The following is a 13,462-nucleotide window of genomic DNA, read 5'->3' as shown; positions in this document are numbered from 1 at the left end:
TGGGAGAATATGTAAATTTATCTTATTAAATAGTCACCTGCATGTAAATAACTCTTATTTCTTCGTTTCGTACTTTTCCCAACACTGCAAATGTACCGGAAGTAATGAAAATACACGAACGAACACGCAAATGTTGTCATCTTCGTCAGCATCTGAAGCTGTCTAAAAATAGTAACAAATGGTAAAGGGTAGCCCAAAAATATTCTATTCCTTCAATTCTTTCAAATATCCGTTTGTTTACTTTTTTGTTGTTTTTCGGCCACTGAATGAAAAAAATTCGTTTTAACTCAATCATTGTTTTAATGTAGAGGTCAAAGTTGAAGTCCGTGATTTACTATATACAGGTCAATACAAGGTTATAAGGAGGGAATGTTATTTTTGTATACAGTGTATTCATTTTTCAACTGTTAAGATGCCTTCATGCGGATGCAGAGAACATGATGTCATTTGTGATGATGGTGAGTCGGGGCCCATCTTTAAACTAAGCAATAAAAAATAAAAAAGGATACCATTCACATTTTAAGACAGAAAGAACTTATCAGTAAATATTGTAACTTTGTTTGTGAAAAATGTGTAAAATGGGTCGAAAATGATAATAGGGGTGTTAAACGCATTCGAAATACATGTGAGGCATCTGATGTCATTAAACAAATAAGTGAAGGTGGTTTTAGTGAAGAAGAGCTAAAGGATATTGTTGGTGCAATCGGCAGTTTTGTATCCGATTCTATTTATGAAGATAGTGTAAACGTTAGTGAAAGTTATATAAACCCAGAATTCCTAACATCTTTAAATTTGGAAGCCTGGTTGAAAAACCGTAATTGTATATTAACATCATTCTTATTAAATTGCTCCAAATCCACTTATACTGATAGAAAGAAAGTAGTATGTATAGCCAGTGGCGTTGAAAGTGTGTATAAAGCGAGAAATCAGAAATCAGTCACGCCGTTTGCTTTTGCAAATAACTTAGTGGCCTATTATATAAGCCACAGTAAAACTGTTGTTTCGTTTAATAATACTCACAAGCCTGCTGGGAGCTACAGGTCATTACAATCATGGCTAAAACGAATAGCCACAACACCCTTGTCTCGTGAAAATGAAATGTTGAAAAAAGATTCAATTGTCTTTTTTGATAATAATCAAATTTTAGCACGAAACTGGAGAGTTAATTATAACTACAAAAGCAAAGCAAGTGTTGTAACCACCACAAGCAATATAACATTTCAATCACAGCTGCAATACAATAATTTGTACTCTCCCAGCAACTGGCTGTATAACTGCGACCCCAACATTCCTATTCGTGAGATATTAAGCTCATTCCTACAAGAAAATGAGAAATCATACACAAAAATTAGAAATGTATTCCTCCAATCAAAAATCGAAAAGATTATAGAGGAATCAACTTTTATAAATGGCATTTTCAAGGACAGAATTAGCAGATTGATAGAAGGTAACGTATTTGTTTATATCATCTATAAAATTTAATTTGATAACTTCCCATTGCAACTAATTGTAATAATACCTTTCATAAAAAGTAATTGCTACATATATTAAAGGCACATTATACCTCGGTAATATGAAATATGTAAGAGGATACCTGAAGAAAAAATCTTAAAAAATGAAGTTAAATCGTTCATTACACGTAATGGGTCTTTAAATTTAATTATAAATGGTTGCTTCTGTAATATAATAATAATAATGCACTGTTGTAAAGTATCGCTTCATTGGTCAATTCTGACTTTAAAAAATATTATTGTCATACATCAAAATATGAAAAGTATATTGGAAAACATTTAAACCTATTTCATTATATGATATTGTATCAACGGCTGTTTTCAATATCAATGTCCTAAATCGTTAAAATGGTTATATACACGATTATCTGAAATTGAAATAATATGTTTTCCATGTGAGAAGTGTAAGTGTGCATTCGAAAGAAAATGAAAAGGTTGTAAGGTTATATAAATATTCTCACCTATCGAATGAGGTGATATCATCTGAGAGCCTTTGACATGGGCTCATAAAACCTTATAAGAGAAAATTTATTAAAAAATTAATTTATAGCATGATCAGAATTTTAATATCTATGCTTTAACGTTAAATATCATTTTGTTTTAGATAAATCTTTCATTTTTTTAAATAGGAGAACCTGTCTGTTCTCTTAATGACCAAAGTAAAGTACCTTACGATTGGGTACCAAATCAACACCTGGAACCTCAGCCGGATATTTCAATTGGTGAAATTTTGATGGATAATCCATGTTCGTATGAATCAGTTAAAAGAGTTATCAAAGTAAGTTACATGTTAAAAAAAATAAAATTAAACGTTGTTTTTTATTATTAGTGTAACCAATGGGTGAAAATATTAGCGTAATATGCAATTAAAATTTTATTATATACAACATTAATTTCTACGCTATAAAAATGATTATTTATGCATATATCTCTTAAAACTTATAAATAAAGTTCATTCATAACAATGCTGAAAACTAATTTTCAACACTTTAATTTAAGGAAATACGAAAAACTAGCGGAGTGACAGAAGATAACTTAAAAACATGGTGTATTATGGGATGCGACGGCCTTCCCTATACGCTAGGATCGAGACTAATTGAAAAAAATAAAGATATGCAAAATATCTTACTTATTCCCGGTAATATTATATTCAATTTTTGTCATATATAAATAATTTTTAATTGTTTTGTATATTCTTACATGATAATGAATGAATATATCAATATATCAGTCAGGCTGTTTCTGATTTTATTTGATGATTTTTTGCAAAATGTTTAAGTGACTTTAAAAATTTTCAAATATTAAATTAATAAATCACCGCTAATCACAACTGAAAAAGATGTTAATAAAAATATCATTATAGCATCAAAATATTTTAAATTTGCAATGCAGTGTTTGGATTCAGTGAATTACTCAAGGCTAGAAAATTGTAAGAAATGTCGATATGAAAATAAAAAAAAATATGATTGCAACATGTATTCTAAAATTGGTATTTTTTATCTGAAGGACACGGGCACATAGAGATGAATGTGGTAAAAGCTGCTTTTAAGTTACTGTGGGAGCCCATTCTACAGGACTTAAGTAAGGAATGTGGTTTCAAGTCACCAAGGGCACAAGTTGCGGCACAATCGTGTACTGATCACCACAAATCATACATGCTTTTGGAAATAATGTTTGAAAGTGCTTTGCAGGAGATCATGACAACTTTTATCATAAATAGTGTGCAGAATTCAATAACACCTAACATAGCCACTTTTTTTGATTATATAAAATCTTCAAAAGACAAAAATTATAGATTTATGTGTGACGCAATAATAAACTTTATTTTTCCAATATTTCTATATAGAGCCGGTGTTAGGAGAAACAATTTCGGATATATATCTGCAGCTAAAGCTAAATTTTTTAAACTATTTTTTTCTGGCGGAATGAAAAATTATCAGCAACTTATTATGAAAGATATTAAAACATACATCCTAGCACCTCCAGAAGTGAAGCATTTCTTACAGAAAACCCAATCTTTTACTGGTAAATCTACTGTGTTCCCTTAGGGCTACTGCGACAGACACATAAATAATAAAATATGCAGTACGCTGTCCAATTGTTTTCCATGTTTTCGTTCTTTAATTGAATTTTTTTGTGTTCGCGCGCGAATGTGTTAGTTGCGATTGCCCTAATGGTACACCATAAGAGTCATATATGATATATGATATATATATTTTTTTAATATTATTTTTTTATTGCTATTTCAATATTGATTTAAATGCATTATCAATAGTTACCAAAAATCGTTATAATTTTGTTTACAGAAAAGTATCTGTATTTAATACAACACTATATGTTTATTATTTAAAGTTATGAGAATGAAAACATTATTTATCATTATTTAAAAAATATATTTATGTTCAGTCAGTGGACACCCTTCAAAAGGAGAAGGTGGAGATTTCATTCTTGAAGCGATTAATAAGAAAATCCAAAGATGGTTGCCCCCGGGGATACCGCTTGAAAAACATTGGCGACAGGTGTGTCGAACAGCACATATACTTGATAAGGTTTGTTTATAAGCATAAAAATACAGTAAACCCTTTGCAGACCTGCCATATATACAGTGATCACCTCTTTCTAAAAACACGTTTTGTTCAAGAAAAAATTAAATTGACTGTTCATAAGTGTTTGTCTGCGCAATTGAAATATTCGATTCCAACAATTTAAATCACCGTACTACATTTACATGCATTATAATAAATATTTTGGACTTAATTTCTTTATTTCTTTGTAATTCATACTCCAAAAGTTATTGTCATTTATCCTTCATTTTAATAAAAAAAGAATGAATTATATTATAAAATGATGTTTTAGATTCGTGAAAATACTTTACAACAGTGTACAATAACCGAGGACAGATCGTCATATGTTTATAAAAGAGATATATCAAATGAAATAGAGAAATACCGGATGAGACTGAGGAAAATAGGATATCTTAACAACAAACAGACGTTATCAAGGTATTTGAAAGCATTGCTTCATTTCTTACGGCTGTCACCGATAAATTTCTAGCCAAATAAAATGGATGAATATTTTCATGGACTTATGTAAAACAAATTCAGGTATTGTATGTTATTTAAATCAAAATAATATTAAGAATTTTGTTAATATACATTATGTTTCCTGATTTCCTGTGAAAATTAATCACTACTTGATAATATACTTTTATTACCAAATTTGTTTAAGTTTATTACATAATAAATAGTTTATTTACTGTGAATTTTAGCCGACATACATCTGTTAATGGCGAAATTTTGGACCACGAGCTTTATTTGTTTGAAAATCAAATAAATGTCAATATAGAAGCTTTCCTGAATTGTCCTGAAAATCCGCAAATTACACCAGTTTTCACCACGGAGTTGCAGAGAACAACATTTCATTCCATTGAACGTAAAACAAAGGTATGTGTAATAGAAAGTATATTTAATTGTTGTTTCCTTCTATTATTGAAATTCAAATTATGGAATTCCTATGCAACACAGATATGTTTAAAAATAATAGAGATATAAACTATGAAATTATTTCATATTAAAGAAGCAGTTGAATGACATCATCGAGAGAGATCTCAAGGAAATTGAAGAAAACGGCAACATGGAAGACGCATATGTTTTTAAAAATAAGTGGATTAAAGTTAAAAGTAAGTAATTTAAGTTAAGAGTTTCAAAGATAAATCACATTTAATACAAACGTAATTAAAATGAATTTCATAATAATTTATTCTTGCATTAAACATTTACATATTAAATTTTCTTAAATGATTTTATATGTTGAGGACAATAAAATTTCACTTTATCTAAGTCACTTTCTTTTTTGACAACAAACCCGGTACAAATGGAATGGCACCAGTAAGTACACGATTCAAACTCGCAGTTTACCCAGATGTCTTTCTTCCCCTTTCTCATATTTTCTTTTCCACAGACTTTACAATTCTCCTCTTCTGCCTGATAATATATTGATGAAAACTGTTTATCACACATCAATTATTTTATATATATTTAAAATTTACATCGACATCATATCACTATAATAGATAATAAATAATTATTTTTAACCAATCATAATTATATAAAATGTTATAAATAGTTTTGGTTATACAGAAAATTGCATTGTGAACTAAATTTCTAAATGTACATGTACAACTTATAAAATATGTATATATTATACAAGAATATTTGATTAAAAACCAAAAAGTCCTTACACTAGCATCATCATCTTTGCTGGTGTTAGATTGTGGTGGGTCAGGATACACCAAAAAATCAATATCTGCATGAGATGTTGAAGGAGTATTCACATCCTTGGATACATCTGTGTTGTCTAAAGGGAAAGAAATTTTATAAATATTAATCATATTACTTTTGAGATTATGTTTATTTTTAATTTGAATATGAGTATTATGTAATTATGAAATATAAAAATACTATGTTAAAAATATATTTATGTTTATGCTCCTCCTCCTCATCAACATCATTGAATATCAGTTTTTGAATAATTAGTTATAATTACCAATACTATCCTCCCAGTTGTCAGTTCTCAAACACCCTTGCCGTCCCGACTCTGTTTTGTATGTTAGCTGCATTTGAGTGTTTGTTAATTTGGACAATTGTTTAATCTTAAAATAAACAAAGATAATCGTTTAAAAGAAACATTCATTTTAGGTCGGCCAAAACAAGAAATGCTTCAATTTTATAAAGAAATGGTTGCTTCTATAGAAAGTTCAAAGGCAGATTCAAATTACATTTCCGATGGTATAAAACTTTTGTTATAATTTTTCTTTATAATTTTAAGGCATAATATATGTTGTTAAAGCCTTTTCTAATTATGTATTGTAATACAACAAATGTAGTAAGAAAACAGAATAATCTTGTAAACAATAATTTTGTTTACCTTTTGTTGAATTGTTTTTAACCTTTTGCTCAATGTCACTGCGAAAAATATACTAATATACGGGAATATACGGTCCCGTATTTTTGACATATACGGGCGTGTACGGGATGTATTTGTCGAATATACGGACCAAGTATACGAGTCCGTATAGGGAACACCGGGTATACGGGAAGTCCGTATATGCAACAGGCATATACGGAATTCCGTATTTGCACCATATACATGTACGTATATTTGTTCGTATGTTTGAAGTATACGGAGAATAAAATCCCGTATACGGACTTTATCAAGATTGTTATCCCTAGTATACTATAAATATACCAAGGATATACGAGACCGTATTTTCTACATATACAGAGTATATACGGACTCGTATTTTCTACGTATACAGAGGATATACGGAACCGTATATTCTACATATACAGATGATATACGGACTCGTATTTTCCACATATACAGATGATATACGGACTCGTATTTTCCACATTTACAGATGATATACGGAATCGTATTTTCTACATATACAGAAGATATACGAATCGTATTTTCTACATATACAGGGGATATACGGAATCGTATTTTCAATATATACAGGGGATATACGGAATTGCATTTTTTAGCTGTACACAGGGTATACAGAACTGTATTATCGAGATAAAAGAAGGTACAGATACTATCAAAAGCATGCATTTACATATAAGTAACACGTATACATGACCGAAATGCAGGCTTGTACAATAGAACATGTTTGATTACACATTGTGAAATGGAACTGTAAAGTCATATGCTTAAGAACTTTATCTTCACAATTGGAGTATTTCAAATAATAAAATAAAAACCAAATCGAGCCACTCTTAAATATTTATTATTTCATAAACATATATTCAATATGTATACATATACATATAACAAAATAAACATGTCTCCGCTACAACAGTCATATATTGTTGTAAGCCTTATTCCAGATGGACACATTAATGTAGCGTTGCAACGGAACGGCGATATACCGGTATGTTGCAATACAGAGTCATGAAATACGTATCACGGTGCAGAACATCCGCACCGCGATATTTTCTTCAGAGATCGAATTATACATGTACATTTTTCGATATTTTCAAGCCGTAACCTTTATGAATTGCATGTTGTTTAAATCTAGAACAATCTATGCTAACTTGAAGTTCTTTTCGATTTATCTTAACAATGATTCATATGAGTCACTTATATTACACCCATAAAACATTTTAAAGATATTCATATCATTTGCTCGTGTTAACATTCACATGTTATTTTAGGAAAATGAGTCCATGGCACAAATTGATAATAACAGAAAGTTTTAATAATAAGCATTAAAATAAAAAATCCGTATTTACAGAAATTTGTCATTCAAACACTGTTCTTAAAAGCACTTAAATATATCAATCATCTATAGGCCAGTGTGACGGTGTCTATTTCGTGACGTAGGAAATGTTTTCTCCAGATATTACATTCTTCTTCGGCATGTGAAATAGTTATCACAACTTTCAAAAAGTCTTTACGCAAGCATTTTTTTAAGCGTATACATATATACAATTTTTTTTCTTACGCAAATTTCAAAATTATCTTATATCATTAGGATAAAGATGTCATTTATAAGCAACCATTTACACGGGATTTAAATGAAATGATTTATCTTTGACGGATGATAAGTTATATGTTTTTGTTATGAAACTTTTACGAATATAATATTTCACACTTGTAAAAGGAAACATTGGGAAAAAGTGCTGACATAATCATTTTGATCGTTTTACGTTGTATATTAGTATCGTTAGTAGGAGTCAATTCGTTTGAAAAAAAATGGTTTAAAATGTACAGATATTTGCTACTCAGATGTAGATCCTTGTTTACACAATGATATCCAGTTAAGTAAAAGGCGGAATACCCAGCTATACTTCTCATTTATATAAAAACGTAAATCTTAACAAATTTGGATTATTGTTTGTTTCAGTTTCAATTGTTTCATAAACTATCTCATCATAACTTCACAGCAACGAATGAATACCTTCAATATACAATAGTGTATATTAATATTGTTTTTATTGTTAAGACTGTTTAACTAGGTAAGTTGGCAATAGAATCTCTTACAGTGTGCCATCACTAAAAATAAAGTGATAATTCTCACAAAAATTATAAATCAAAATATCCTCCCTTGCCTATAGCATTAATCTGATAAAATATACGTATCATATGTGACAATTGCATAAAATAACATAGGAAATATTTTAGTTAATACATGCGAATGCGACAGTATTACGTGCGCACGTGAAACATTTACGTATTAACGCCATATCATGATATGTTTCACGTGCGCACAAGTACTGTGCGTTTAGTATAATAATTAATTGACGAGGTGGTCAAGTCCACCATCCAGGTGTAAAACAGCTATCATATTGTGTTTATTATCTTCAAACAGGCTAGCTTTATAAATTAAATTATCAACAAATTTACCAACTCTCAGCGTAATGCAGTAGGTAAGGTTGTTGTAAATATCAATGCAAGACAGCTAGGCTCGGATTGCACTTTTTTCCCAAAAGTATTGCTTTATAATTATCAATCAAGTAAAAAGTTTTGTATCATTTATTGCAAAGATTATAATATAAATGCTGTGCTATTTTCTATTAACTTCTCATTTTGTTTTAAATATGGCTATATTTAGCCTTATTTAGCAAGTTGGTGCAAATTTACACGGAATGCATGATACTGTACAACTAAAGTTAAGTTTGTACGAAATACTCCTGCACTGCAAAAGTACTATGACTTCTACATACTACACACTATACAGGATAAAAATCACTATCAGCCGTGCATGTATATCTAAATTATTAAATATCATAACAAAACCACCTTTCTATTCCAATTCATTTTCTAATGTAAAATTAAAAAAAAAATATATGGTAAGAAAAACGCAAAAAAAAAGTGAGACAACTTGTGAGGCTCGAACTTGTGATAAAATTTAATGTGTATGACATTCGAATGACTTTACTAACTTTACCATCAAGACATTTCAAATTCTGTTTCTTATCTTACATTATATTCGCTTCTGAAAACCCTGTTTTACCTATTCAGACAAAGGTTGTTAACTTTAGTGTACATGTACAAAAGAAAATGTAAAGTCACTCTCACATTATCAAAGCGGCGTACTTATCGCTTACGCACGTAGTAACTAAAAAAAAATACTATCATTAACATATATAAAAGTGATTAAACTGTGAAGAAATACATATTTTTTGATACAGTAATATGTTTAAGAAAAGAAAACTAATTTAATAAAATAAAGTCGCATGCACAGTGCATCTATATCAAACAATTGTGTGTGTTGGAGTTGTATATATTTTATATATTTGATTTTTGCATATTAAAAGCAAGATTGTTTTCAAATGCGCTGCAAAATGCTTATATGCCTTAATTGACATCATTTTATCACATCATTCCGCCAACAAGATATAAAAGAGAACCAATGTATTTATAACTAACCATATTTATTCATGTCAAAATAAATGCGTGTAATTAAGGAAATTTGACTTTTCCTTGAGAAAGATTAAAACACATGATGTCAGTACGGATCGGAATATATGAGTCTGTGTAACTCTTCTTTACAAGTCAAAGTCAAAGTCAAAATATCTTTATTTTTCATCAGTTCACAAAAAGTGACAACATGATACATTCCAAAAATTATGAAACAATTAAATTCGGGTAAAAAATAGGACAAAGTAGGCTAGCAAAGATCGCATTTTAAAAAATGAGGATCCTTTCATAAAGAAAAGGAAAAGTTGATTTAAAGTTTCTTCTTTTGTATATAACTTCAGGCTACAAGAAAGTGTGAGAAAATTATTATATTCAAATATGACAAATTGATTCAAAAAACGATAAAATAAAAAACTTATAGGCGGAGAAAAGTTGATTAAAACGAAGTTAATGTACACCGAACGATTTTTATTATTATCTCAATTTGTCTTGATATGTCGATTAGGTTTTTAAATGAAGCGTTACGTAAGGCAACGCTCCTATTTTTATATTTACAGACTAATGCGCGTGTAGTCTGTGACCTATATCCGCGTGACATACCCAGTCTGAACACAAATGAGCCGCGTCACGACAAAACCAACACAATGGGCCCGCGACCAGCATGGATCCAGACCAGCCCGCGCACCCGCGCAGTCCGATCAGGATCCACGCTGCTCGCTAACAGTTTCTGTACTTGTAATAGGGTTTGTAAGCGCAGGCCGGTCCGGATCCATGCCGGCCGCAAACCCACCACGTTGGCCCCGTCGCGACACGGCTAAAATGATCTATATTATGTAACGCGGAATCGGAATCTTTCGCTTGAGTAATTTTAATTGTAAACGTTGTAAAACGGTATGTTTACATAAGGCGAGACGGAATTTTTTCTATCTTTTTTTTTTTTTAAATTAAGTTTCAAAAAGCTGTTGCACCAGTATCTCTTTACTTTTTGAAAAGGCGCTAGTAAGGTTTGACTATCGAATAAGATTAAGGTATGTTATGACTTTTCCGGCCATTATGGCTAATGGTGTCAAGATTGTTTCTGAATCTGAGGAAAATAATTCTGCGAACTTGATCACGTTTGGATGTCTATAGAAGTATGGCTTAATAAATCGCTTACAGACAGTACGTCCGTGTAATTGTCTTATTTTATTCACAAAATACAACAATGTATATACGTGAACTTACATCTATATTACTTGCTACCATACTTTGCTTCATCTATAACTGCTGTAAAGAGGGCACAGCTGCATTTCTGGAAGATTTAAACACGCTGTATACACTGTCCTGAAAAAATCATAATATAACTTCATCATAAACTGATAAAGAGCACATTGAAAATATTTCATAAGTGATCACATGTGCGAAAGTGTTAATACTGTAGGAACTTGTTCACTTTTATGTGCATGTGTAGTTATGTATGTTTGTGTGTTCGTGCGTGCGTGCGTGGGTGCGTGTGTTACCATATCGCTTTATGTGAAATATAAGTCAAAACATGGAATGTCGAAAAAAAATGTTATGTACAAAGGCTCTATACAGTTAATTTATGTATAACGAAATATTAAATAACTGTTTCCTCAAACAGGCGCGTGTTTGTGACTGACCCATGCGATATCACCTTATGCGTAATGTTTATCTTAAAAAGTAAACAAAATGTTTTAATTATAATAAGAAAAAAATATTCAAATTTTAATTATTTGTCCAATAAAAAATCCAATATAAATGTTGAAAACTCAGTTCATGTATATACAATTTAAAATCTGTGCTATTCTGAACAGCGTAGATAAATAAACCAAGAATATCGAATGAAAAAAGAGTTGTCTGTCCTGAATTGCGAGTAAACTCGATCTTGCTAATTACTAAATATGCTAAAACAATACAAACAAAACCGTTTTAAAACTTCTGGTTCGTTGCTATATTTTATATGCACGAGTTTTAAAATTCTTACACCGACACTAAGCTTCGTATCAATGTAAATATAAGCATATCTTTTGACATCAAGGGTATTTATCTGTCATTCTTTGTATTAATGTAAATAAAAAATTCTGACAAATATTTTCTTTTTTATTCATCTAAAGGTATGATGATATAAATGAAAAAAGAAATAATTGTTTGCTATTTTTGTTTCAGATTTGTATTAATTTATATATAATTAATATAAATAAGAAATATATAGAAACATGTGTACAGAAACTTAAAAAAAAAGTGAATAAAAATGAAAAGAGCAGAGTCTTTAAAGTGACTTATATTTGCATCAAATAATGGGGATTTGTATAAAAAATAAAAACTGTGAATATAAAACAAGTATTCTGCTCGTTGAATTCTCAAGACTGAGAAAGACGATTTTATCTAAAAATTTATAAACATGTTTTTTAGAAGTACTAATTAAGCAATTTTCTTTTAAAATATGTTAATCTGTTAAATCTCATATTTTTTGTTATTATATTGAATAGATAAAAAAATAACCTATTTTTCGGCTATCTATTTCATAAAGCACTATTAAAACAAATAGAATTTGAGTGTGTCTTTTCAGCTTGCTTGATTGCGCATTGACTCGCACCCCTGATTTTAAGTGATAATTGAGATCGCTCAAGATTATTATAAAGTCCAATCAGTTGACCAATCAAGCATACATAGGTCGTGACACACACACACTGATTAATCCTTTTTGTACTACCATGTCCAGGGGCTGTAATATCTTGACATCTTCGATGTTTAAATGTCGTAATTTTTAACGTGGTGTCTTTTTTACCCTAAAGGGAAGTTATGATTAACGTATTTTAGAAATAACCTTTTCTTTTTTTTTTTTTGCATTTTTCAAACAAATTATTTATTAAACAAGATACAGTTTAGAAATCAAAATCAAACTCGTAACCTCAGAGTCTAAATTTGGGGATATAACCCAGCTTTAATTATCTAATCCGGCGGCCATATTGAATAGCGAAACAGATTAAAAAGTGTTAAAGTTTTCTAAAACAAATCAGTTTAACCCTGAAATAAGCTGTTGTTCACAAAATGCAACTATTCTATTGATCGCATATTGATATTACAACGATAAAAAATAACTTTTAACCTACCTTGTTTTGCAATATTCTGAATTTTATTAACCATCCATTTCCAATCGCGTTTTTTCTTTTTTCGTTTCGCCCGCGCTATTTCTGATTGGTTGATAGGATTCACGTGATACAAAACCAACGCTTTAAACTCATTGGCTGTTGATATGCCTAGATACCGTTTTTGGGGAGGCTATGCCGACCCAATGTTAATAACCATCCGTCAAATCTTACTGCCGCGGTAATCAGGTCAAAAAATAGTACCCTTGATATTTTCTAAGCTGACTCATCACTCATCACAGACATTTACAATATGAAAATATTTTCATTCTTTAATTTCATATCTGCAATTTGTAAAGATAATAATTCTCTGAAAAATTCTTGATTTTTGTTTAAATCACTACTCCGTGACGTCATACTGCCGCGGTAATCAGG

The 13,462-nt window shown here is 30.2% G+C and overlaps 2 protein-coding genes and 1 long non-coding RNA gene across 3 annotated transcripts; 1 reads left to right on the top strand and 2 right to left on the bottom strand.

Moving 5' to 3' along the window:
• Positions 1–1,583: 1,583 nt before the first annotated feature.
• LOC132712676 (uncharacterized) lies at positions 1,584–6,318 on the top strand. The gene is made up of 8 exons (XM_060723816.1): positions 1,584–2,289; positions 2,511–2,649; positions 3,018–3,536; positions 3,918–4,060; positions 4,368–4,513; positions 4,780–4,954; positions 5,088–5,190; positions 6,209–6,318. Exons 1-8 carry the CDS (start codon positions 2,245–2,247, stop codon positions 6,316–6,318), a joined length of 1,380 nt encoding a protein of 459 aa, XP_060579799.1. The 5' UTR covers positions 1,584–2,244.
• Positions 5,268–6,192, bottom strand: LOC132748637 (uncharacterized). The gene is made up of 3 exons (XM_060741863.1): positions 6,057–6,192; positions 5,752–5,867; positions 5,268–5,494 (listed from the first exon to the last, which is right to left on the bottom strand). The coding sequence occupies exons 1-3, from the start codon at positions 6,127–6,129 to the stop codon at positions 5,294–5,296; spliced, it is 390 nt and encodes a 129-aa protein (XP_060597846.1). The 5' UTR covers positions 6,130–6,192; the 3' UTR covers positions 5,268–5,293.
• A 4,235-nt stretch (positions 6,319–10,553) lies between the features above and the next one.
• On the bottom strand, positions 10,554–13,176 carry LOC132742606 (uncharacterized). Its single transcript, XR_009627882.1, has 2 exons — positions 13,052–13,176; positions 10,554–11,261 (listed from the first exon to the last, which is right to left on the bottom strand). It is a non-coding gene; the product is annotated as an uncharacterized LOC132742606 (long non-coding RNA).
• Between the last annotated feature and the right edge of the window lie 286 nt (positions 13,177–13,462).

The sequence above is a fragment of the Ruditapes philippinarum genome, unplaced genomic scaffold (genome assembly GCF_026571515.1).
Source record: "Ruditapes philippinarum isolate M1 unplaced genomic scaffold, ASM2657151v2 ctg11145_1_1_1_1, whole genome shotgun sequence".
Classification (NCBI taxonomy): domain Eukaryota; kingdom Metazoa; phylum Mollusca; class Bivalvia; order Venerida; family Veneridae; genus Ruditapes; species Ruditapes philippinarum.
Note: the sequence above shows the minus strand (reverse complement) of the source record. Positions and strands in the feature narration are given on the sequence as shown.

What these genes read in the sequence shown, in the direction of transcription:
- LOC132748637 (XM_060741863.1), bottom strand. Translation starts at nt 6,129, where the DNA reads ATGCAGCTAACATACAAAACAGAGTCGGGACGGCAAGGGTGTTTGAGA. An exon ending in CAACTGGGAGGATAGTATTG is followed by an intron (nt 5,868 to 6,056) that starts GTAATTATAACT and finishes CTTTCCCTTTAG; the next exon opens with ACAACACAGATGTATCCAAG. An exon ending in GCAAAGATGATGATGCTAGT is followed by an intron (nt 5,495 to 5,751) that starts GTAAGGACTTTT and finishes ATATATTATCAG; the next exon opens with GCAGAAGAGGAGAATTGTAA.
- LOC132712676 (XM_060723816.1), top strand. Translation starts at nt 2,245, where the DNA reads ATGGATAATCCATGTTCGTATGAATCAGTTAAAAGAGTTATCAAA. An exon ending in GAAAACCCAATCTTTTACTG is followed by an intron (nt 3,537 to 3,917) that starts GTAAATCTACTG and finishes ATTTATGTTCAG; the next exon opens with TCAGTGGACACCCTTCAAAA. An exon ending in TAAGTGGATTAAAGTTAAAA is followed by an intron (nt 5,191 to 6,208) that starts GTAAGTAATTTA and finishes CATTCATTTTAG; the next exon opens with GTCGGCCAAAACAAGAAATG.